The sequence below is a fragment of the Convolutriloba macropyga genome, chromosome 11 (assembly GCF_964194025.1).
Source record: "Convolutriloba macropyga chromosome 11, txConMacr16.3, whole genome shotgun sequence".
NCBI classification, from domain to species: Eukaryota; Metazoa; Xenacoelomorpha; order Acoela; family Convolutidae; genus Convolutriloba; species Convolutriloba macropyga.
Window position 1 is genome coordinate 43,730,557 of NC_134478.1, and position 24,210 is coordinate 43,754,766.

At 32.5% G+C, this 24,210-nt stretch overlaps 1 protein-coding gene across 1 annotated transcript; it reads left to right on the plus strand.

Moving 5' to 3' along the window:
• The first annotated feature begins 12,435 nt into the window (after window positions 1-12,435).
• LOC142349666 (uncharacterized) lies at window positions 12,436-16,688 on the plus strand. Its single transcript, XM_075401389.1, has 3 exons — window positions 12,436-12,601; window positions 15,428-15,460; window positions 16,289-16,688. The coding sequence occupies exons 1-3, from the start codon at window positions 12,523-12,525 to the stop codon at window positions 16,498-16,500; spliced, it is 324 nt and encodes a 107-aa protein (XP_075257504.1). The 5' UTR covers window positions 12,436-12,522; the 3' UTR covers window positions 16,501-16,688.
• The last annotated feature ends 7,522 nt before the right edge of the window (window positions 16,689-24,210 follow it).

Here is a 24,210-nt window from a genome sequence, read left to right on the forward strand (position 1 = left end):
AAAACTCATGTCATCTGCGACAAAAAAAATTTTACGTTGACTATCCGTAAATATTCAAAAATGCTATCTGTACAATTTTTTTCAGATTATATTAGAAACCTGTAACAATTTATAGTGGAAGTCGAAGAAAAGCTTTACACCAAACCTTTTTTTGCTAGGGAGTGGGTGAAAAGAAAGAGATCCAAATTTTGCTTAAAATGATAATGGTTCTGTTGATTAAACGCACGATAAATTTCGCTAGTACACAAAGCCCAAAACGGCTAATATTTCAAATAGTTCATTTTCCACCGGAGTTTCAAGAAATGTTGAAAACATTGCCGTCTGTTCTCTTTCACGACGATTGTTGTTTTGTTTAGATCAGTTGCGTAGAACTCCTCTTGAGTCAAGAGGAGTTCTACACAACTGATCTAAACAAAACAATCGGCATGGAAGCAAACAGACTGCAATGTTTTGAACACTTCTCGAACAACTCAAAACGAACTATTCGAACAGACAGAGATTTTCTCATGACTTTTATTTACAGTTCATTTCATGTGCTGTTCCGTTTTCAGGCTTTCACCATTCCTTCGTATTTGTTTGCATCTGTTTGACGACGTTTCATCGCAACCACTCCAATCAAGGTCACCAAGGCGATCAAAGCCAGTCCAGCTCCAAGTGGGTAGACCAAGTGGTTGAGTGGAGCTAGGCACAAAACAGACATAACTTAAGTTTAGTAACAAGGCCAGTTAAGATTGATCAATTACAACAAATGTTTATCATAGTTAGAAAATAAATTATGCGTCGACGTTAAATATTTATGTTACCCACTTACAATCTTCTGGAACTCCCATGAAACACCCAGAGCCTAAAACAGAGCAGAGAAAGCATTATTCATACTTAAATTCTAAATTATTGTAATAGAAATTTGCGACGATAATGAGTGAACTTTGAATTTGATGTTAAGGAATAGATTGGCAGAAAACAACTGAACAAAACTTACAGCCCCCCTGCCCCGCAACCACAGACAATGTTGCTGAAAATACAGCTGCCACAAAAATGTTATTGAGATTCATTTTTGGTGACTACCAATTGTTTTTCTTCCAGAGCAAGTTGGTTTGGTTTTTTTATAGTTTTATATACGAAAGTTGGCGTTTTGGATCCAGAATGAAAATGAGAGAAAATCGGAGCTATTTATATGATAGTTAAACGCTAAACGCCCACTGTAACAGCGGTTTTCCAGAACAATGAACACGTACATCAAAAATTATTACATGCTTAAGTATGGACATTTTTATTACTACGAATGTCTGTTAAAGATAACATTTAAAAAGAAAAGGCTAGTCTCAGCCATCTTTGAAGCTACGTCTCGCTCCAGTCATCTGAGACTATTTGAAAGAGACCATCCTCCTGTGCAGTTTTTGTTTACTTTTTATTTTTAATTATCTTCTTTAGTCATTAACTTTTTCTTTAATGTGCTTCTACAGTTCGCTAGTAGATTGTTTCGTGTTTGTGATGTTCGTGGTGCAATTCTGCAGGATTACAGTTGCTTTAAACTTCTCTATGCAAACTTGAGGGCTGTTCAGTATAAAAAGCTCTGATTGTTCACGTTTTAGCGGTTCGTCTTCGTATGTTGTCTTCGTTTTTTGCAAAGCAAACGTGAACAAAATTTGAAATTAGTCAACGAAAGTGGTTCACTTTAATCTGCATTATAGCACCGCCCGTCTTGGCAATCATCAACAAAAATTGACAAGACAAAAGAGAATGGTTAAATTGCAAAAAATGGTTATCTTGCAAGATTCTGGCAGAATGAATGGTTATCTTGCAAGATTCTGGCAGAAATCTTGCAAGATAATTATTCGAAATCGACCGGAAAAGTCTTTTGGTCGATGAGGCTTAAAACCTGTATTCAATTTCTTTGGGTTACTTATAAATGAGATCAAAGAATACCATAGCAAGAAAAATGGATGAAAAACTTTGCAGGATGATGAAAAAGACGTAAAAATTGCAAAAAACCAGAAAGTTACTATTTTGCAGTTTCCAAGAGGAAAAGATGGGATGATAAGGACGCAAAGTTTGTGATTTAGTTTTACTAACAAAGAGCTTTGAAAAGTGTTAACAATTCTCGCTGTCTGAAATGATGTTTCCAGAAAAAAATAATGTTAGAGAATTTGTAGGCAATTTTTATCAAATTCTACTCTTATCAGTTTTTGGGGAGTGCTTTTCCGCTAGGGCAGTAAAGATAGCAAAAATTGGTTGAGTTGGAGCAAAAAAATTCAAACTGAATTAAAAATTTTTTTAAAAAAAATTACTTTCCATCGCAGGAAAGTCACTCATCATTTTGATATGAAAACATTTATTTTGTGAAATACTAAAAAAACTACACTTAAAGTCCTTTAATTTAAACAATAAAACCGTAGCTTTGTTTTATTTTTTTAAAACGAAGTATATAGTTTTTGCTGATTACTTAGCTGATTCTTGTCTGCGATCAAAGATTCTGCAAGAGTATTCCGCAAATTTCGAAACTACCCATTGTTTTCAGCATATTTTACCAGCTAAAATTGTGTTACGTTCCAGAATTTCTTCGTAAAAGTTTTCGGCGATATGCATGAAATGAAAAAAATTTTCAGACAAGAAGTTAATCTAAACCAAAAATCATGCTAAAGTTGGTCACGGAAAACGCTCAGCAATTTGTAGGCCAGTTTTTTATTGGAATTGAATCGCTTTGTTTTTTTGAAAATTGAAACGTGCTTTCAAATTCGTTGGCAGAATTGGGGTGTTTTGGTGAGCGAAATATGTTACCGGCCTGTTTTCTGAATTTCTAAACTTGTCAAAAACTAAAATAACAAAGAGTAGCTTTGTTATCTACCTTGAGTCACATCTGCATTATTTGCCTCTGCAATAGTCACATCTGCAATGACCATGTCACTTATAATATATAACAGAAGCCCCAAAATACAATTATATGGCTTTCAACTGTTCCCTGGGCCTCATTAACACCTTTCGTCAACTATTTTTAGATATAACGCCACTTATATTTCTCAACTGTTGGACTAATCAAACAATACATAATAGGGGTAAAAAAGAGTAAAAATGAGTAGTCAAAGGTCAACTGTACATCATTTTTCTCTCTTAATGCCCAAGTCCCAGAGAAAAAAATTAAGTACAGGCTCTTTCATGAATTAAAACTAACACAAAGTTTTCAAACTAAATAAAACTTGCTTATATAGAGTATATATGAGTCATCAAAAGTCAAAAGTACATCAGTTACATCTTTGTCACTCTTTGTCGTACACAAACAGATTTCTGTACTTTATTTGAGACTCAAAAGAGCTTTCGTTTATCAGGATTGTTATTTCGCTCAGCGCGTACGCTTTAAAAATTCTAGTAGGGTGATTTGCTTGGCAAATTGCCTAGCTAAACCTTGTCTGCTGAACTTGAAGATGAAGACGACTTGCAGAATAAATGGATTAAATTGAGCGACTATTCACGAGCAGCAACATTAAAAGAAAGAATCTCCAAGAGCAAGAAATAATAAAGTCATGAACAAAAGTGTTCCCAGTGCGGGAATATAAACAACATATATTAGAACAATGTAAGTTAACTTGGGGTACGGATTGAATTAAAATTGATTTTATAATAAGTGCCCATCAAATTAGGTATATCATTAAATTAAGTACTTCGTATATAAATTTTACTGCACTAAAATAAAATGATATTACTGTGTACAACATTTCCCTTTTTTGACAAATTTGAAAATTGCACTAATAAAATTTTTATAAAATCACCGTTTATATAACAGTTAACAATATATGTACTGGTTATGATAATCAGTGATATTCAGTACAAATAAATGAAATTTTAACGTTCTCTAGAGTTTTATTCAAAATTGTGGTTTTCCTCATCGATATCAAAGTTATCATCAGGGCTATCATCAAGTTATGAATCAGTTAAAGTTAAAACAACCTTTAAAAAAATTAATAATTCTTATCATGAGTAACCATGAGTCATCAGAAAACAATTGTACATCAATTGTTGCCGTTTTATGCGCAAGTATCAGAAGAAACAAATTCCTAAGTAAATTCTGCGTCATCTGTTGAAATCAACACAAAATTATTTTAAAAATTTTTGTTTTTGTTCCTTCAGAGTAAATTGGAGTCATCAAAGGTCAATTGTTACAAAATTATTTACAAATGTCAATTTTGCACATTTAAAGATTATATCCGCCATCAGATGTAAATTGTACTCTATTTTTCATCTCTTATTGTACAAGTCCCAGAGATAAATTTGACTAATACTTGTTTCATCAGTTAACATTTTAACAAAATTCTCAAAGAGAAAAAATTTAATATTGATTGCTCACATAGAGTAAACATGAGTCATCAAAGATTAGTTTTAAAACACTCTTTTCCACATTATGCACAAGAAAAAATAAGTTAAAACTAACACAAAACTATTTAAAACAAATCAACTTTGCTCCTATAGAGTATATATGAGTCATCAAAGGTCAGTTGTACCTCAATTTATTTATTTATTTTATACACGTACCAGGGGAAAACTACTTGAATAAAGGTTGCTTCATAAGTTAAATATAACACAAAGTTTTTTTAAAAAATCTTAATTTTGCTTATTTAGAGTATACATGAGTCATCAGACGCCGTCTGTACTCTATTTTTGTCTCCTAATGTGGAAATGCCAGTGTAGAATTTCTAAAGTAGCTATTGTTTCATAAAATAAAATTAATTTAAAAACATTTAAAGTTTGCTCACATAGACATTATATAATTCCTTAAATGTTAATTTTACATCATTTTTTCATCTTAATACAGAAGTCCAGAGAGAAATTTTTCTTGTAGATATTGTTTCACCAGTTAAAACAAACACGAAAATCGAAAGTTATCTTTAAATCTCAATTTTGCTCACGTAGAGTAAAGATCAGTCATCAGAGCCATTTGTACAATATTTTTCTCCTCCTAAGGTACAAGTCCCAAATAAAAATTTCTAATTAAAATTTGTTTCATCAGTTCAATTAAAACGAAAAATGTTTCAAAAAAACTTCAACTTTGCTCATATAGATTAAAAACACGTCATCAATGCTGAGTTTTACATCATTTTTCTTCTCATAATGTACAAGTGCTCGGGCAAAATTACATAAATGAAAGTCTTTTATAAACTAATTTTTATATTTGAGTCATCAAAAGTCAATGGTACGTTAGTTTTTTCCTCTTATGTACAAGGTGCAAGCATCCAAGAAAATCTTCTTTATTAAAAGTTGTTTCATATATTAAAACTAACACAAGACAATTGGAGAAATGTCAACTTTGCTTATATAGATTTTATGTGAGTCATCCGAGGTCATTTCTACATTTTTTTCTCATGAAGTGCAAGTTAAAGGGAATAGTTTCTCAGAAGTTGTTTTTTAAGTTAAAATTAACACAAAATAATTCAAACGTATATCAATTTGGCAAATTTGTATTATATATGAGTCATCAACGGTCAATTGTACATCCAAGAAAATCTTCTTTATTAAAAGTTGTTTCATATATTAAAACTAACACAAGACAATTGGAGAAATGTCAACTTTGTTTATATAGATTTTATGTGAGTCATCCGAGGCCATTTCTACATTTTTTCCTCATGAAGTGCAAGTTAAAGGGAATAGTTTCTCAGAAGTTGTTTTTTAAGTTAAAATTAACACAAAACAATTCAAACGTATATCAATTTGGCAAATTTATATTATATATGAGTCATCAACGGTCAATTGTACATAGTTTTCGCTTCTTAAATCACAAGGCGCAAAATAAAATTCTTAACAAAACATTGTTTCATCAGTTGAAACAAACAAAATTTTTTAAGGAAAAATTCATGATTGCTCAAATAGAGAAAAAATGAGCAGTCAAAGGTCACAATTTAACATCCTTTTTTCCACTTAATGTACAAGTTCAAGAAATAATTTGGAAAAAACTTTGTTTCATATGATGAAAAAAATCCAAAATGTCAATTTTGCTTATATAGAGTATATGTAAGATATATAAGTCACAAAAAGGTCAATTGCATATTTTTTTTTCTCGCTTAATGTACAAGTGTTAGAGAAAAAATTCTTAAATGAACTCTGGGTCTTCAGTTAAAACTAACACAAACTTATTTCAAAAATGTCGGTATTCCCCATATAGAGCGAATATGAGTCTTGAAAGGTCTACTGTACATCTAAAATTGTTCTACAAAAACTAAAGGTCTACAAAAAACCATATTTGTTCATACTATTATGCATTGTGCGGTAATAAGGAGATTTCTTTTGAGACATATATCAATTAACTACACGACTTTCTCGTCAAGTATTCTGTCAGCGGAGCAGTAATAAACTTAATTTTCGTTTGGCTTTTAAAGTAAATTATTTCGAAACATTAAAAAAACTTTGTGAGTTGTATGATTAAAAACATCAGTTTTTAGATCCATCCAACTTTTTTATTTATTTGAATGCATAGGTCACACTGCGTTACTAATCATTTTTAAGGTTCTGTCGTTGGAAACATTTGAGCTATTGCATACATTGTTTAGATTACTTGTAGCTGTCAAAACTTCCTATGGCCTGCTCAAAGACATCAAGAACTTTATATCAACTTAAATTGTCATTATTTTGGTTTTTACCAAAGTCTGAAACCGATGAAAAATTTTTGAGCGTACTTTTCTAATGCCACTCTTCGCAGTTTGCTTTCAACATAATGGTTCCCCTTAGCCTCAAAAGCAAACAGAAGATAAATAATGATGAAAAAACTAATTAACCTCACGTAAAAAATTTGTTTGACAAATACTTGGAATACAACCCAAACGCAAAAGAACAATTGTTATCCAGAAGAAAAAAATCAAGGCAAAATCAGTCACAGAAAACTAATTTTTAATTGCAGCCAGAAGTAAAACAGAGCAGGTAAATAGAATACTGATTTAATAGCCCCACAGATTCCGCACAATAACGTATCAACTCATTATTCGTAGAGTTTTAAATAAAGACCTATTTTGATTTTTCAGAACAGTCTTAATGAAAACAAAGTAAAAAAACACAAACAGTTTTTCATTAAGAATTCATTTTGAAACTTCTCATAATTGTAAGTTTGTCGCCTGCTTGTTTTCTTATCCAAGGACCTAACTTTCATCCAAAGAAACTTACTAAAATCGACTCAAGATAAACATTATTAAAAAAGTTTTTTCTCTTAAACTTGAAAATAATTGATGCAATTGGCTCAAAAACATTGAATTGTCAGCTATTTTTTTGCTTCCTTACTATAATTATGCACTTATTTTAAGGACGCAATGTTGACTATATATGTTTTTATTATAAATTTTTTGAGGTTAAACAAATTAAGACCAGTCGCTTGCAATTCACGTTTTTCTGCGAAATCCGGACGCTTCGCCTGGAATTCTACTTAAAAATTCTCAGATTATAAATTAGCAAATTGCAGGAACTTCTAGCTCAAAAAGTATTTGTTTGGCTTTTGTGAAGAAGCTTATAGGTAACTAAGCCGTAAGGACTTTGATACATGTTATCTCGAGATTGAATGTCATGTTAAGAAAGCAAACTTAAACTATAAAAGCGAAACTTCCAATCACAATTAATTGATTTCAACCACTAGAAAACTGCCAACCAGTTGTTTGAATTAATTTCAAACAAGTTCTTTTTTCCTGCAGGAGCATTGTTATAATATATTTTTTTTCTGCAGGAACAGTATTACAAACGGACTTAACAGATGGGGCAGAAAACCTTAATTTTAAAATACAGGCATTTCAAAAAATGAAAACCATTTAAAAACTGTCATATTTTTATCAGTAGAATATGTCTTAATATATTAGCAGTTCCTCGAAAACCAGAAAACTACGTTTTTTGTAAGAATAATTACGACCACTTTAGTTTTGTCACTTTGTTTTTCACACTTTGACGTATTTGTCTGTTTATAATTTTTTGTTAAATTTTTGGAAAGTCTACTTTTATCACGCCTTTCCTTGTCAGCTTGCAAAAAATAATACCAAAACCAAATTTTTACTATCTCAAAATCAATTAACCCACTGTTTTCAAAAATAATTTTTTTTGGAGAGGTTTAACTGAATAGGTTAAACAATTAAGTTTCAAAAATTTTTCCTTATTCCATTGCAGAAAAACTTGCCATTCAATGAAAATATTAAACGTAAAACGAATTTCTGGTTTAAGAAGTTACATATTCTCGATCAGTGGGTGAGTAATTTTGGAAACTTTTGAAAGATATTACCAGCAACAAAAACTTATTCAGAACTTCTGTATTTTAGATGAAGACTTTCAACTGCGACTATCGCTAAGAGCAGTACAGCAGGCGAAAAATTACTGCACGATCAGGCAAAAAAAACAAAAAGAAAATGAAAACAGAAACTATGAGAAAACAGCAAGTTATGTGTGCGAACAATGTGGATAAAACTTTTATTAGAGGACAAACGTGATTCTGTTTTATGCTGAAGCAAAATTGACAGTCGTTTACTGCAACAGCGAGAGGTATATCTATCTCATTAACGTTCTTTGTACCTTTTGATCACAAAACGAAAGATCACTAGCTACTATACGAAAAATTTCGTTTCCTTGACAGCTTTCGTATTTTTATCCGGGAGTCTTGAAACCTTGGTAAGAACGGGTAAAACGAAAAACTACACTCAAAACATCCAAACAGTTCCCAAATTATGTAAGCATTCTGCAGAATAAAGGGATTCTCTTCTACTCGTTTGCAGCCAATTTTGAGAAGGTCAAAGAAAAGTCGTTCTATTTATGATGGACAAAGATTTAATCCTTTAATCCACATTCCGGTCAAATAGACGCTTCTGAGGAGGAGGTTCAGCATACTAACGAAGTCTGAATTTTGCTTGAAAGGAAGAACTTTGGTGAATATCTCGTGTTGTTTGTCAAAACTGACGTCATTGTTCAGGCTGATGTGTTCGAAGACTAGAGTCAGCTGTTTGAACCCCTGCCAATACTAGAGTTCATCCAAAATTTCATGGGATGCAATCTGAAATCAACTCAAGAAAACTGGCCTTGCTCTCTGATATAGACAAGCTGTTGCTCTGTGAGAGAAGAATCCCAAAGAACCAATTGGCATTGGTGAGAAAAGATTAATGAACGTCCACAACAAGTTTTGCGATGGCTATGATGAAAAAACCAAGCCCATATGGACTTTTTTCGGTGTAATCATGATATACCGTAGAGAATGATAAAAAACGGCCAAATGAAGGCTTTCATTTAACAGACATCAGTTTGGTTGAGATCATGCGAACACCTAAGGAAATTGATGCTGGGAATTTTGTGCTTCTGGACTTGATTTATCCTAGGAATTTACACACAGTAGCAATATTTTCCCCTCAAACTTCACGAAACGCTTCAATCAAAGCAAAACTATGATTGTTCCCTTTCAGTTTTAAAATTTTGGTTACCAGCAGCGAACAAAGATCAAAAAACTGTATAAATTTCTAAATTTCAAAAAGAGTTATTTCATGAAAAACTACATTGAACAGGAAACAAAGTTGCAATGACAACCAAGAACCCGGTTTAAGCAGGTTTGAAAAGGTTTTTGTGAAAGTGTTGACAATTTTATGCTTCCGAATGGAGATAGTGAACTTGAGATATTGGTACAAATAGGTTAGTTGGTTGCTGCTATCTTGTATGGGTCAATTTTACAACAGTACAGGTTCCATTATACAGAAAGAAAACACTTTGTTTGATGCAAAAACTCGTGTAATGTTCCATGACACTGATTCTCTTTTTTCCGATAATAACACGGATGACATTAACGAAGACCATGTGCAACTGAAGCACATACATGATTTGAGTGATTACCAAAAGAATGTCAATGCATGACGAAATCAATAGTAAAAGTATGATGAAAGTTATCAGATGAGCTGAAGATTTATATTTTGACGTATGATATCGTTTCAAAACCAAATCCTACTCAGTGAACACTTTGCAAACAGTCTGACATTGGGCCAGAAGTGTGACCAAACATGTTCATAAGACATTTTATTGGGATAAGTTGAAAAATGTGTTCAAATCAACTTCACCTTTACAAAAACATTTTACATATTTAAGTAGTGACAAACACAGTCTTAACAAAACAGAGTCTACCAAAATGGTCTTGTGCGTTTTCGACAACAAACTTAAATATTTAAATGATTGGGTTCATTAGTATGCGTAGGGTCATTACTAAGTTGATCAAAATTATAAGAAGCCTCAGACAAAACTCTGAAGTGCTGCTTTCAGATAAACGAACCTCAGCACTACAACTGAAGAACTGGATAGTCAGGTGGAAGAAACTTCTGATTGTCCTCTTGATCATGTTTTCTGGCAAACTTCTCAATTCCAGTCCATCGATGAAGAAATGCCAAATAAATGCCGTTCTGAGGATGTCAACCTATCAATTTTAAAATAGAGGAAGAGCCGCCTGCAAAGCGACAAAGCTTGTCCAGTAAGTGCTAATTTCTGTGGATGTTGCCCATTTCCACCACGGTTGAGAGTCTTGTGACAAAAACAGTCGTTATATGGGAGGAGAATGCTTTAATCTTCTATCAATGCTTTTACAGTAAGATCCAGATATCCTAACAATACAAAACATAGATGTACGTATATGGTGACCCGGGAAGCAGTGTTGAACGGGTGCATTTACAAAACTATTTATAGTGAATGAAAACAGAATGTTGTCTTCTTAGATCTTTAAAAGCTGTTCAGGATAATTTTTTGTTTGTTATTAACACTGATTTGTACGTTTTACAAATAAAACAAAATAAGAGTTCCGAGCTGTCCGTAGAAAAAATTTATGGTCCCTTCGTTTTTGGTTTCCTTTGAGTCACGAGAAAACCGTCAAGAAATTTTGTTGGGGAGATTAAATAAACAATGGAGGAATTAAACTGTATTAATCTGTCTACATTAAGATGGAGATAGAGTATGTCTTTTAAGTATTCAGGCGACAAACCTAACATTTGAAAATAATTTTCAAGAAATTTGCATCTGCCATTAAGCCGAAACATGCTTAATGAGAATCAGCCGAAAACTGAGTTCAGGTGTACACGTGTTTTACTGCTGACCACTAAACTGTGGGGGGGGTATGATGGGAAAATTCCATGGCGAAACCTTATTTTGCTTCTGTGTTGACAATTTATAAAAAAAAGAGAAAAAAATTACGAAGAGAGTTCGGTCCATTTCGCAATACAAAAACTAAATTGTCTTCATTTGGGCACTCCAATTTCGAATGGTCTTAATTGTCTTCATTTGGGCGTTCAACAAGAATCTACAAGTTGGTTCGTTATTCTGAGCTTTGTTTTCAGCTGATATCTGCTGTGTTATTATATCTACAAAAAATGATAGACTCATACTATATCTCACTAAGTTTATTTCGCTAATAAGACTCAACTCATCAAATTTTGGTACTTATAGCCAACAAATTGGGTTGCAATGGGTGTGCGATGACTAATAAATTCCTATTTTTGTTGGAACCGTTTCGTATCTTCAATCTAAAAACCGATTGTTGGTTAGATTTAATTTAAGTTCAAAATGAGATTTAATTAGGCCACGTAGATTGAAAAAAATTGGTCATAGGAGAGATTTACGTCACTTACAATTAGAGCAATAACAATAAGTTATCACTCTATAGTTTTACCACACCAGTTTTGGTTTTCAACGAGAAGTTACATAATTTTTTGAAGTATTTTCCCATCTTTGCTCACTTGCGCTGGCAAATTTGACGCTGAAAATTACCAGTATAAAACGCAACCCAGCATAAAATTTGATCTCCAGTATATACCCAGTGCGTCGATTCCCGGTAGAAATGATAACATCGGGTAAATTTTCCCGATGATGTTCCCTCATTTCCCAGTGGGACCTTACCTTGATTTCTATTGGGATGGTTAGTTAGCTATAAGTTATGATAAGATCCTGCGATTTTTAGCGGATTATCGAATTTGGGAGTGAGAGAGGAAGAATAGGACCACTATTGGAAGTTACAGGACTGACGGGACTATTTCCCATCTTTTAGTTAGCGTTTTGTTGCATGCCAATGTGACGCTCAGTCAAAATCACTATTTAGAGAAGCAGGGGTGTAGAAAGTCTTTCCAACACTTGATAAACGGCTGTGCTATTCCCTGTCCAACTTTTTCAGTAGAATTCGAAAACTGTATGGTGCTAGCTTACTTTTGATGCTCATTAGAGTAAAAACATGATGCTCAATCAAGCGTAAAAACAATAAAAGACAGTTAATTTCTCTGAAACGAGAATTTAGTTTACGTATTTGTTGAACTAGTTCAAATGAGGTTATTCTATCTGTTCAGCACTACTTCAAAAACGGGCGTCTCTTTCGTGAACAAAATAGACGAGATCGATCTAATTGTTTCTGTTTGTACATGTACAGTCTATTGGTGTACCGACAACTAAAATTACACAATTGTTACGAATTAAATTACAAAACTTAGATAATTACGCCAAAAAGTTAGAAAAGTCCATTAAAATCTGTATTCAAATTTTTGACAATAAGTAGTTCAACAAATACGAAAAATGCGCTTTTATGTTGTCATTGGCGCTATTTTTTCAGCTTTATGTTTGCCCAACATCTTTGGGCAGGATGGTAGAGGCTGTAAGTATAGAGTTTGAAAAAAAAATGGTATGAGATTATTGAAATTCCGACATCTTATTAGGCGGGGTTATTATCAAATAATTTATTAGCTACAATAGAAACAAATAAGGATGCTCGGTAATGTGCGTTTGCACATAAAGTTCCGATCCCGCTCATCCACATTTTTGGATTTTTGACGAACAGCATTTTTCAAAAAGAAATGTGTATGAGCAAAAAGATCGCCTTCAACGAAAAGGACTCAGTGGAGTAAAAACAAATTCAGCATTAGATTGATGAGATCAGCCATTATTAAGAATGCAGGTCAAGACGAACAACAAAAAACAAACAAAAGTAACAACAAACAATAATTACATCCAAAACTTTATGTCCATTTTAAAAAAAAACTTATTAACAGGTCAATATAGCCTCAGATAAAACTGAAACCATAAAAAGTAACTTTTACTCTACTTGAAAAGAAATGGGATCACTCCATAAAAAGGCTCGGTAACAATTAGACAAAAAAAGAACAAAAAACAAAAACAAAAAATGGCTTTTTAAAAAACAATTCATTTCAAAGAAATGAAAACCATTTGATAGCTTATGAAAACATCCAACGTGCTTATGGTCAGATACGCTTTTCTAGGAGGGCATTAAGACCTGTTATTATTCAATTTTCTACGTGGTCACAAAACGAACAACAAATAGAGACAAAAAACAAAAATTCAATTAAAACTTGCGAGAAAACGCTGTCGAAGCCGTAAAGCCAGGTTTTGCCCTACAAAATCTATTTAATATAGCCTTTCTTGGACGCCAATAATGTGCTATGCGACTTCTCACTGATGAGAATAGGAAAGAGGTTGACAAAAAAGAGAAAGAAGCAAAAATTAAGTGATAGTTTTGCATTTTTCGCAAACAATTATTTTTAGAGTCATGAAAGCCATTAGAAAAGAAAAAAAATAGATTCCTTTGTTCGTCCAAACAATGCACTTGAGACTTGTAATTTTTTGGACTATGTTGTACGCCTACAAAAATGTTAAAAATAGACAAAAATCAAAATTACAATTAATATATTTTTTTGCGGAAAACCCGTGTCGAAGCCAGTAAATTCATAACGAATAATTTAACAACATTAGATTTTGTACACTTGCGCCGCCAACTGGCTAAAGTAATGTCAAATGTGATCGTTGAATAACAAGACTAGGAAACAAATAGACAAAAAGAGACCAAAAATGCGCAGTTAAAAATTGTTTTTGTTTTAAAAAAAAAACAATTGTCTTCGAAGTCATGGAAGCCATCAGCTCTCTGCTCAAAACAAAAAATTGGCTCAAATATTGTTCCATAAAACCCAATGAGACAAGTCATTATCCAGAAAATTTTATACTACTAAAAAGACAAAGTAAAAACTACAGTTTAATACAAATGTAAAAAACTCATTAAATTCTTCCAGAAAGGGGTCTCGAAGCCATTATAACCATAATCAATACCTTTAAAGACATTTAAATGTTCAATTGTGTCTTATTGTGACAAACAATTGGTGAAATATTAATAACGTGATAATATAAAAAAAACGAGAAAAACTCGGCCATCGCCCTAAAATAAAAAAATTATGAAATCCGGTAGTATCAAAGCCAGAAAACAATAACATAACGCGTAAAACAGCAGAAAAAATTAAATTTCAGTTCAGTTGAAAAAAGACAAAGAAAAAGCTTTCTTTCTTTGCTAGCACTAAGCTAAAAGCTGACCAAATTACAAGTAAAATAGTGGCAAGTCTCAATAAGCTATTTTTATTTAAAACTCAAACATTTTTAGAAGTCAAAACGACCATAATCTTTCGAGAAGAAATTAGATATATTAATTTGGAACTGTTTAGGAAGCCAATTGGACCTATCAACAGTGAGCTTTGATTTGAGTTGTTCTCTTCTTGTTAACATAAAAATATCAAATTTTTTTTAAAGACGCGACTGAATACAATCTGAATTATTTTTGGTTTGTAACGGTCCAAGGTTGAACCAACACCAGCCTTTTTAGTGCCCTTCGTCAATTAAGAACACTCATTTGTATCAAATGTTTTAGATCTAGATAATCTGTTTGTTAAAAGATCAAAAATAAATGGTGTGATTTTGATAATCATTGAATAAAGTTAACAAAAACGGCAAAATTTTAAATCCAGACAACTCTTAATGCAATTCAAAGAAGAGCTAGTTCCCTTTGTAGTTTACAAAGATTATGTTAGATGCTTTCTGATGTGTTCTTCCGTCAAGTTTAATCAAAGTGGACTAAAGAAGCTTATTTCGGGAAATTTTCGATGAAAACGGCTAATTTTGGCATATTTAGCAAAAGTTTTAGCCAAAAAAATTACAATGTAGTCAACCAGCCAGCTTTTTTTGTCTATTAAAATCAGCAGTGTTTTTGTTAACAATTTTTACATATTTTAGCAAAATTGTTGAACTTTTGGGCAAAAATTCCGGAAAATGTGAATAAAATCAACGGAATTCACTCTACTTTTAAAAGTTTAAACCTCGATAACTCCCTGTAAAAACGGAAACCAAAAAAAAATTAAATTGCATATTCTACGCTGGATGAGCTTTCTAATGATACCACTTGCAACACTCTACGATGAATATATCGTTCGGTCAAAATTGCCTGAACAAAAAATCCAGTAGTGTATATAGTTCCTCCCCACCCCCCCCCCCCCCCACTCAAGAGAGGTCGGAACAATAAGATGGTGTGCTTAGCGAAATTTTGTTTTATTGACGATTTGTGACAGTAATGACAAATTACACAAATATAATTAACGATGCCGTCAAAGTTTCTCTCGCTTCTTGCCCCAACTTTTATCTGTTTCAGGTACTCGGTGTTTCGTCGGTGTCTCCAATGATTGTTAGTTTTCACAGAAATTTCTTTTTTGTACCCAATTTTTTTTGAAAATCCAGTACTGAAAAAGACGCAACCATTCGAAACAATATTTTAAGATGAGCATAATGGCATCAATCAATTAGCATAAAAACTTATTTACTTTTCGAAGACATTAGTGATAAGTTGAACATTCTTTACGTTCTCTGGTTGAGCTTGCGCCGCAAAACTCTAAAAACTATCCGTGCACAACAGATTGTACAGATAACAGTGACGCTGAAGGTGGACAACAAATACCACATCCTGTCAAATGTTTCTCAAAACAGGCATCGTGGTTAAGTATGACAGACAATTCCAAATTTGAAGCAATTTGAAAATTCTGCTTCCGTCACAAATGTTCACACACGCTAGTAAATCTAATCTTTAAACATTTTCCTGAGTAATAAATATTCAACAACGATGAAGTATTTCAACTTCTGGTAGTTTTTCAAGTTTCCTTGCCTACCACAGCTTGCAAAAAGCCGCAATTACTCTGAGCAAATTTAATCGAAATCTAATTTAATTTAATTTTTGAGTAAAACTATTTCGAGCAAATGTAATTGTTGCGATTTAATGCTGTTCTGATTTGCTCCGAATCAGATTCATTTTAGAATTGTGGAGCAAGGGCCAAAGTTAAAAACAAATTTTTGAAAAACTAGCTGTTGGAAAATTTTAGCGCTTATAAATTAATCTGCCTTTCATAAAACAGGCAACTGCTATTTTTTTGTTTTTCTATCACTTTTTTTTCTTACCATTAGAAAATCTGAAGTTTCAATCGAAATTTTATAACTGATTGTTGTTTGTTCACGCCATCAGCTGTGTTCACGGAGTTTTCACCACGTGTGGCCGTTTCGGTGGGTGTCGTTGGCCTGACGTTCTTAGCAGTCCTCATAGCATTGACAATTTTCCTTCTTGTGAAGCGGTGTAGAGTACTCAGCTCAGACAGCGAAGAATGCCTGATGTCGGTATCGTCACTGGAACCAAGCAAACGCGGCAATTCGGTGGAGCCGAAAATCCTATTAAACTGATTCGGAATTGAAACTGCGTTTTATGAAACCCATTGAGTGATTTTCTGTCAATTTCACCCTGCATTTCTTATTGCTTTTGAACTTAAATCCAAATTCTTTTAACTGTAGACTAGAGTTGTACACTTCTAATTCCAATGATTCTAATTGTAAACTAGAATTTCTAATGTACGCTAGTACAAAAGAAAACTTTAAAAGACAATTCCGTGTTTCGTTATCTGGCAAACAACAGTTTTGAGATTATAATCAACAGTGGATTTTTAACATTAATTTTAAAATGATTGCATTTACCTCAGCAACTCAATGACAAAAGCTGATAATAAGACTTTGACTTTGTCATAAAAGTTTTACCTCTCTCCGCAGACCCAAGAGGTCTTTACGAATTCTTTGCGTTGCCTCTAGCATCAATGACCTCAGAAAACAGACAACGAACAATATCTGGAAAACTTAACAATTTTCTTTGTGTATAAAAGTTAATTGAGAAATCTGTCAGGTTGCGATGTTTACTGAACACTATATCTTCAAGCTCCAGATTTGAAATCACAAATTTGACACAAAAAGAAACAAGAAGGCTCGGAATATTCCCATATTCGCTTTTCAAAACATATTATATATCAATATATCGAAAATGATATTTCAGAAACGTTTATTGTCGCACCAAATATTGATTTTATCAAGCTGTTACGAACGAAGCTAAAGTTATCTGCTGAAGTTTGAAACAACAGGGAAAAACAATTGAGTTTTCAGAGGAACCAAAAAAGCTTATTAACTTTCAACTAAAAGAATACTTAGTTGCACATAAAATAATATAAATATTATCAAACGACTTTTCCTAAAACGTGTTGAAATTTGTTGTAAATTTTTATAAATATTATCAAACAACTTTTCCTAAAAACGTGTTGTAACTAAACATGGACCCTTCAAGTTTGAATTAATTCGGATTTCTGACGATTTTGAATGAGCTTCATCTGTCTTCTTCTACAAGTTTGAGAAATTAAAATTTTTAACAATCCTCAAGTCATCGATTATTTTCCATTTAAATATAACTGTTTTCAATACTCTTTTATTTCCTCACCTACAAAATTATAGTCAAAAACATTGGTAAAAATGTTTGCAGAATTTACAATAACTTTAATAAAACTATTTTCATGTGTTCATCTAGATATTCAAAAATGAACCCAATAATTATTAAGGAAACAACCGCTCCACGTCGTTTACTCAGTGAAACCCTTCTCATTTCAAGCTTTTTGTAACCAAAACACATTGTTTGAGGAAAACAACATAGTGCAAACTCAAACAATTTTTATATTTATGTAATAAAATGTATTTAGGCAGTTGTATAATCAGTCGGAAAAAGCAGTTAAAAATAATCAATCTCGCTGAGACATCCATAAACAAAGGACAAGTCCTGGAAAACAACTCGAGCAAGGAAAATACAATTTTGACTAATCGACTAATTTCATGACTGTTGACGCGTTCTTTTCACGATAAAGCTAATGAGCTCACACAATTGGGAAAGAATGGCCAAAAAAGTATTGAAATCTGTGGTTTTAATGTCATCAAAAATCATGTTTTTTTTTCAAATCAGAGATTGAGCTAAGAATCCTAATAACGATCACAAACCACTAATTTTTCTACTTTTGAAAAAACAAAAACAAAAAGCAAAGCAAAAAACAACGCATATACGACTAAATTTGGACTTTCTTCTTCAAATCTTGAGAGATGGTTTTCTATGAGACAGCGGACTAGAAAGATAGTTTGTTAGCTTATATATCAGTGCGGTTTAAATTTAAAAAAGCTTAAAGCGCGCCCTAAAGAAAATAAGTCTATGCTGAAATTTTCGTTTTAACCCTCCGAGAGAGATAACAATTATAATATGAGCATCAAAACATCAGAATTCCACTCTCAAAAAAATTCAATTTTGATATAACATTAAACTACGTACAAGAAGGGTGAAAAAGAAGACGATATATTTAACCAGAGAGCATTCCAGACCGCTTTACTGTTTTTCTTTCTGAAAAAAAGAAAGAATAGTGAAATATAATTTTATATCTTTTTACAAAAAATATGATTTTAAAATTTAATTCGTAAAACTAAAAATTCAAAAAATATTAAAAACCTAAGAAAGGGAACAATTGAAGTCCGAACTGTTTAAAAATACTCCCATTTAAAACTCAAAGAAGCTGGCAACAAAAAGAAGAACAAAAGAGAAGAATAGGCAGAAAACATGTCAGAGCAAAACAAAACAAGTAAATTAATCTGTTTCGAAAAAAATTGTCGTTTCTAAGCAGGCATCTTCAGGAGTATAACTCAATCTGAATACACCAACAACCGACTCCAAAAAAATTGTTATCATGAAAGATAAGCAGACCGAAAAGGACTCTTAGTCTGGCAATGGACTCAGAAATCTGATATTGAAAAAGGGATAAAACTAGAAGCGGCGGTCATAGCATGGCAAGTCTAAAGACTACCGAAAATCTGATTTCTCCTTTATCTCGTGAATAGCCATCGCGCCCTGAGTCTTAATGTTTTTTGTTACCTCTGCTGTTTCAGTGTGATTAGCCTTTTTGCTGGTGAGTTGTCCCATTGACCTCAAAATCAAAAAAACACTGCAATAAAAAACAAAATAAAATATATGAACATTGAAATCGATAACAGATATTGAGTACGAGGGGCTGCCCCAAATAAATCGTATTCGGTGTCTGTTTAATTAACAGCACAACCATGCGAAACGATTTAATTAGTGGCATAAAAGGTTGATTAAAATTTTTAAGTCAAGAACAATATCTGATCCCTTTTTCAAATGTGCAGTCCAAAAAGCACAAAATGCAGAATGAATTGTTTTTTATTGGTGTTCAGTCGATTTTGCATGCGGGAAAAGTGCATGCTTTTACTGAAACGTAAACTTCCTGTTAGTTTTCAGATTCGAAAATTAGATAAAATCTTTAATTTCTATTTTAAAAATTTTGACGAATAATCATTATTAGACAGAATTTAGATGATTTTCTCCATGTTTATAAACACTTTAAAAAAATAAATTGAACTGAACATTGGATGAAAAATAAGGTTAACACGCATGTGAGGGAAGGGTTAAAAATTCAAAAACGTGTCAAAAAATTGTCTGAAAATTTGTAGCAAACTTTTCTCTAAAAACGCATTTTTTGTACTTCTGTACTATATAAAGACATTTGCAAAACGATAAGCCACTTGCATTACAAAGGTACCCTCGAATGAACCGCTAGTTGTTGTACTTGATTGAAATTTGATCAAAATTTTAGCTAAATGTGGATGAAATTTTAGCAAAATTAGGATGAATTGCCTGAAATTGTGAGAAAATAGTGAAACTTTTTCCAAAAAAGAAAACTGCTTATTGTGGCGGAATTTTAGACGCATAGAGCTTCAAATTGATACATACGCTAGCCTGGGGCGCCCTCAAAAAAGTCTGGACAAAATAAAATGGGGCTAGGAAATAGTTCTTCCATTTTTCGAAAAATGAGGGAAAAAATACCGCTGCTTTATTGTTATATGGGATGAATGATCGTTATATGGGATGAATGCTCGGTTCAGTGCCAACTCTGCCGGGACGTTTTTCGCCGTTGAAATTTAATTACAACCTTTCAGTAATTTTGTTTTAGGAACTTTATGAACTCCTTGCCAAATGGTGTTGCCAACAGCAATATATGAAACAATTTTGTAACATGCAAACTACTTATCACAAATTATTTCCAGATGTTACTAGTTAACATCTCCAGCATCTTATTACAAACAGATTTATAAGGCACGTCGCTTAATCGGAAGAGATAACTACTATGATGTCTCATTAAGTTGGTTAACTAATCGCAACAAGACAGAAAAAAAGAAGAAATTGACAAAAAGAAAGCTGTACTATTGTTCCGACCCCCACTTTAGTGGGGAGGGAGGAACTATATACTAAAATGGGTTTTTTTGTTCAGACAATTTTGGCCGACCGATATACTCATCGTAGAGCTTTGTGATTGGTCTCATTAAAAAGCACGTACATCCTAGAATATGGAATTTAAAAGATTTTTTGAATTTCGTTTTTTACAGGTAGTTATAGAGGACTAAATTTTGTGAATCTTCGACAGTTTTTTTAGTCACATTTTCCGTAATTTTTGCTAAAATTTGACTGCTTTGTTAATATAATTTAAAATAAGATAAAATTTTTAACAAAAGAGTGTAATTGTTACGGTTAGAAGTAGATGAACGCTGCTGAATTGTTTGATTGGAGATTTGTTCGGCAAAAAAAACAACATTTTCAAAATTTAGTCATTTTTTATGAAAAATTGCACAAAGTATGCTTTTTTTGGTCCACATTGTTTAGGTTTGCCAAAATTGGAGACCTAGAAACCGCTGACACAATCTACATAAACTCAAAGGAGAGCTAGTTAAAATCCTGGCTTCTATCTTTTGGTTTGTCAGAAATCCCGGTTTTTAAAAGACAATGGATTTCTGAGCTTAGCCAGTCTTATTTCTGTTGACTTGTCGCTTAGTATCTTTAAAGATAAGTCACATTCCTTATCTATTGGACTAAAATTTGCTCTTTATAACGGTTTTGTTTTCCTCAAATGGGCTTTGTTTTTGGTAAAACGAGTTTTCATAAAAGATATTTTTGCATATTCTCCCATTTTTGTTGGTTTATGTTTTCTTTTCACAGAAATGGTCTCTCCTCTGGCCATTTGAAAAAAAAAACGCCATCAAACATTGTTATTTCTTATTTCCTTAGTGAACAGCTTAATGTTTAATTGGCTGGGACAGTTTTTGTGCAAATTTTGAATTTTTTCTCTCTGCCTATTTTTGTTGTTTTTTTGTAGTCGTATGACATATTCTGGATTATGAAAGGTATCGTTCACTCTCTATGGAGGAATAAATGATCTTTCAGTGACTTCAGTTGATGCATAATTTATCTAATAAATTTGACATTAATTCTTTTAAAAGCAAGATTTTATTAAACATTGCTCTTTTGCTCATTGCTTGTCGACTTGTTACCGAGTGACATTGAGGAAAACTCCTATATTTATTCTAATGAAGTTTAGGTTAATCCTCTTTAGTATAAGTTTTATCTGGTGCCGTTTTGATTTGGTTAATAATGGCTTTAAAAAATGGAAGAGTTTTGGTCGTAATTATTATTTGTAATTATTAGATTGTATCGTCGTCTTTTTTGGTAGCCCTATTAAGGACAGGTCTCATCGGCCTATGATGTAGATTGCTTCTTTTTTTAGTAGTTTGTTTAACGATATGTTATTTTTTTGGTCTCTTCCTCATTTGGTACACAATTAAATGAAAAATGTAGATGAGCGAGGTCGCAACTTCATGTGCGAACGCACATTACAAAGCCTCCTAGTTTTCCTCGAAAATTGTTCAACCTACAAAATTTTGTGTAGTAAATTGGGACCGATTATTAGTCGTTGAATCCGATATAGGATGTCGAGGTACTTATGCAAGAGTAATTGCGCCTACAATTTTGAGACGGCACGATTGTACTTTGCAGAATTAGAATACTATGTCACCACACATGTTATCCTCTGGGGAACTTTTGGTGCCCCAGAATTCTATCAAACTTTGTTTTTCTCTAACTTGTGCTGCTGTCGCCTAATATTATGAAAACGTCTGACAAATTTTAAAAACGATGTACTGTGGGTGCTTTAATCGTGAACTTCTCTTTTAAATAGATATTCGGTAACCCACGTGTTTTTGTATCTCTAATTTCTATCGCTAAACATTACCAAATATCCAAAGAACGTGCAATTCTTAATTTTCATTTTTAAAGGAAATTTAATCTATATTTCCTATGGAAAAATGAAAACTACTTTGTGTCCATGCTGCAAGTCTTTGTCTTTTGTTGGATAGGGAACTTTATCCAAATTATTATTGTTTTTCGTTTCTTTTTCCTGCTCATCTTTGATGCAGGAATGCGCATAGGACAGCATGATTTGCGCATATATCCAAGCCCTCGGGTCTTAAAAAAATCTAGCTTAATTTTAAACAAAAAAGGTACTAAGAATAGGCTCGTCATACTATAACGCCGAAACCTTATAATGACAACTTCAAGACTCCAAACTCCGTTTATTGCTTAGATAAGATTAGTGTCTCCATATCTCGTGTTTATTTTTAAATACTCGACCTAAAGTGAAAACTTTCTGAACAATTCATTCTGCACCATATAAAAGATATTGGCTCTCAATTTGATGGCTCTGTTTCATCTCCTTTATATAATAGAATAATTGCAGTAGTTCTCATATTATCAAGTTAAAATACTTTTTAGAAAAAGCACAAATTAGTTCATTCAAGAAGGAAACATTGATACGCTTTTTGAAAAAAAAAATCATAGTGAGGCAATAGTGTTTTCTTAATAAAGATGTATCCATGTTGCAAAAGCTTTTTCATTTCAATCAGGATTCCTTGAATTAGCACAACACATTTGACTGCAGAAGTGAGCAATGGCCAAATTGTTGTATTATTGTTCCGACGCACATGTGGGGGGGGGTATATTCTCGATATATTCATCGTAGAGAAATGTCAGTGGTATCATTAAAAAGCTGGTCCAGCGTAGAATTCGATCGAAATTAAAAAAATATTTCTGAATTTTGTTTTTTTCGAGGAGTTATCAAGGTTTAAAGTTTTGTGTGAACACAGTACATTTTGTTCACTTTTGGCATAACTTTCGTTCAAATTAAGATTTTTTATGTAAAACTAATAATTCAAGATTACTTTTCCTGCTACTAAATGAAACAAATTTGCCTTCCTAATAGACGATAATAGACGAAAGGCAATAAAAATGCTAGTTTTGGTCTCATGGGTAAGTTTACTAAAAAACTCGAATTCTATTTGAGAGCTGATTTTTTAGAAAACTCTTCGCAATTTTTTTGTTTTTTTTAAATCACTTATACACTAGTCACTTTTCATATCGAGATTCCGTTATTGACAAACCTTACTTACAGTCAAATGAAGCTCAATGAACAAAAAATCAGTTCTGAAAGAGTCGTTCCTGTTTTCTTTTGGCTTCTACTCTGGGTTTTCGTAATTTTTAATGAAATTTTGATTTTGTTTTTGATATTTTGCTAAAATTCGTAATTTCGAGCTTTTTGTTTAAAATTTGCGCTAAATTTTTTGAATTTGATACTTTTTTTTAACTCAAAAAGGGTTCCAAATCAGCACTTGTTTCCTACTTCGTTTAAATTTGCAGGAAGTAGAGGCCTAACTTCTGTTGCCACAATCTTTGAAAACTCCTTAAAGTGATAGCTGTAAATTTGCTTCCTGTAGAAATTTCTGAAGTTAAATTTTTGCAGGTTTTTAAAAAAAAGACTAAAAATTACACAAAGTGCATGATTTGTTTGTTGTTTATTGAAATATTTCATTTAATAAATGATCTGTTTTGCCAATATATGGACTATTTACTTGTTTTTGTTGTACGCTGAGAAGAATCAGGTCTAGGAGTACACTCATCATGGATTCTTACAATAAATAATTATTCGGATTATATTAGGGCGGTTATTTTCAAATTTTTGCAGGTTTGTCATTTCATAATGATTACTGACATGAATTATTTCAAATGGCCGCCCAGTCAATGCCTATCAATCGTATTTACAACAAAATAAGGCCATATGAAAACATAGTTTGTCTTCAGAGAAAAGCTCATAGCTTAGATGGCATTGAAAATGTATTTTCGTAAACTCTAAAACTTTCTCCTTTTGC

Coding starts and splice junctions, on each gene's coding strand:
- LOC142349666 (XM_075401389.1), top strand. CDS start 12,523: ATGCGCTTTTATGTTGTCATTGGCGCTATTTTTTCAGCTTTATGTTTG. Junction 12,602..15,427: donor TGGGCAGGATGGTAGAGGCT/GTAAGTATAGAG, acceptor TATCTGTTTCAG/GTACTCGGTGTTTCGTCGGT. Junction 15,461..16,288: donor CGTCGGTGTCTCCAATGATT/GTTAGTTTTCAC, acceptor TCACGCCATCAG/CTGTGTTCACGGAGTTTTCA.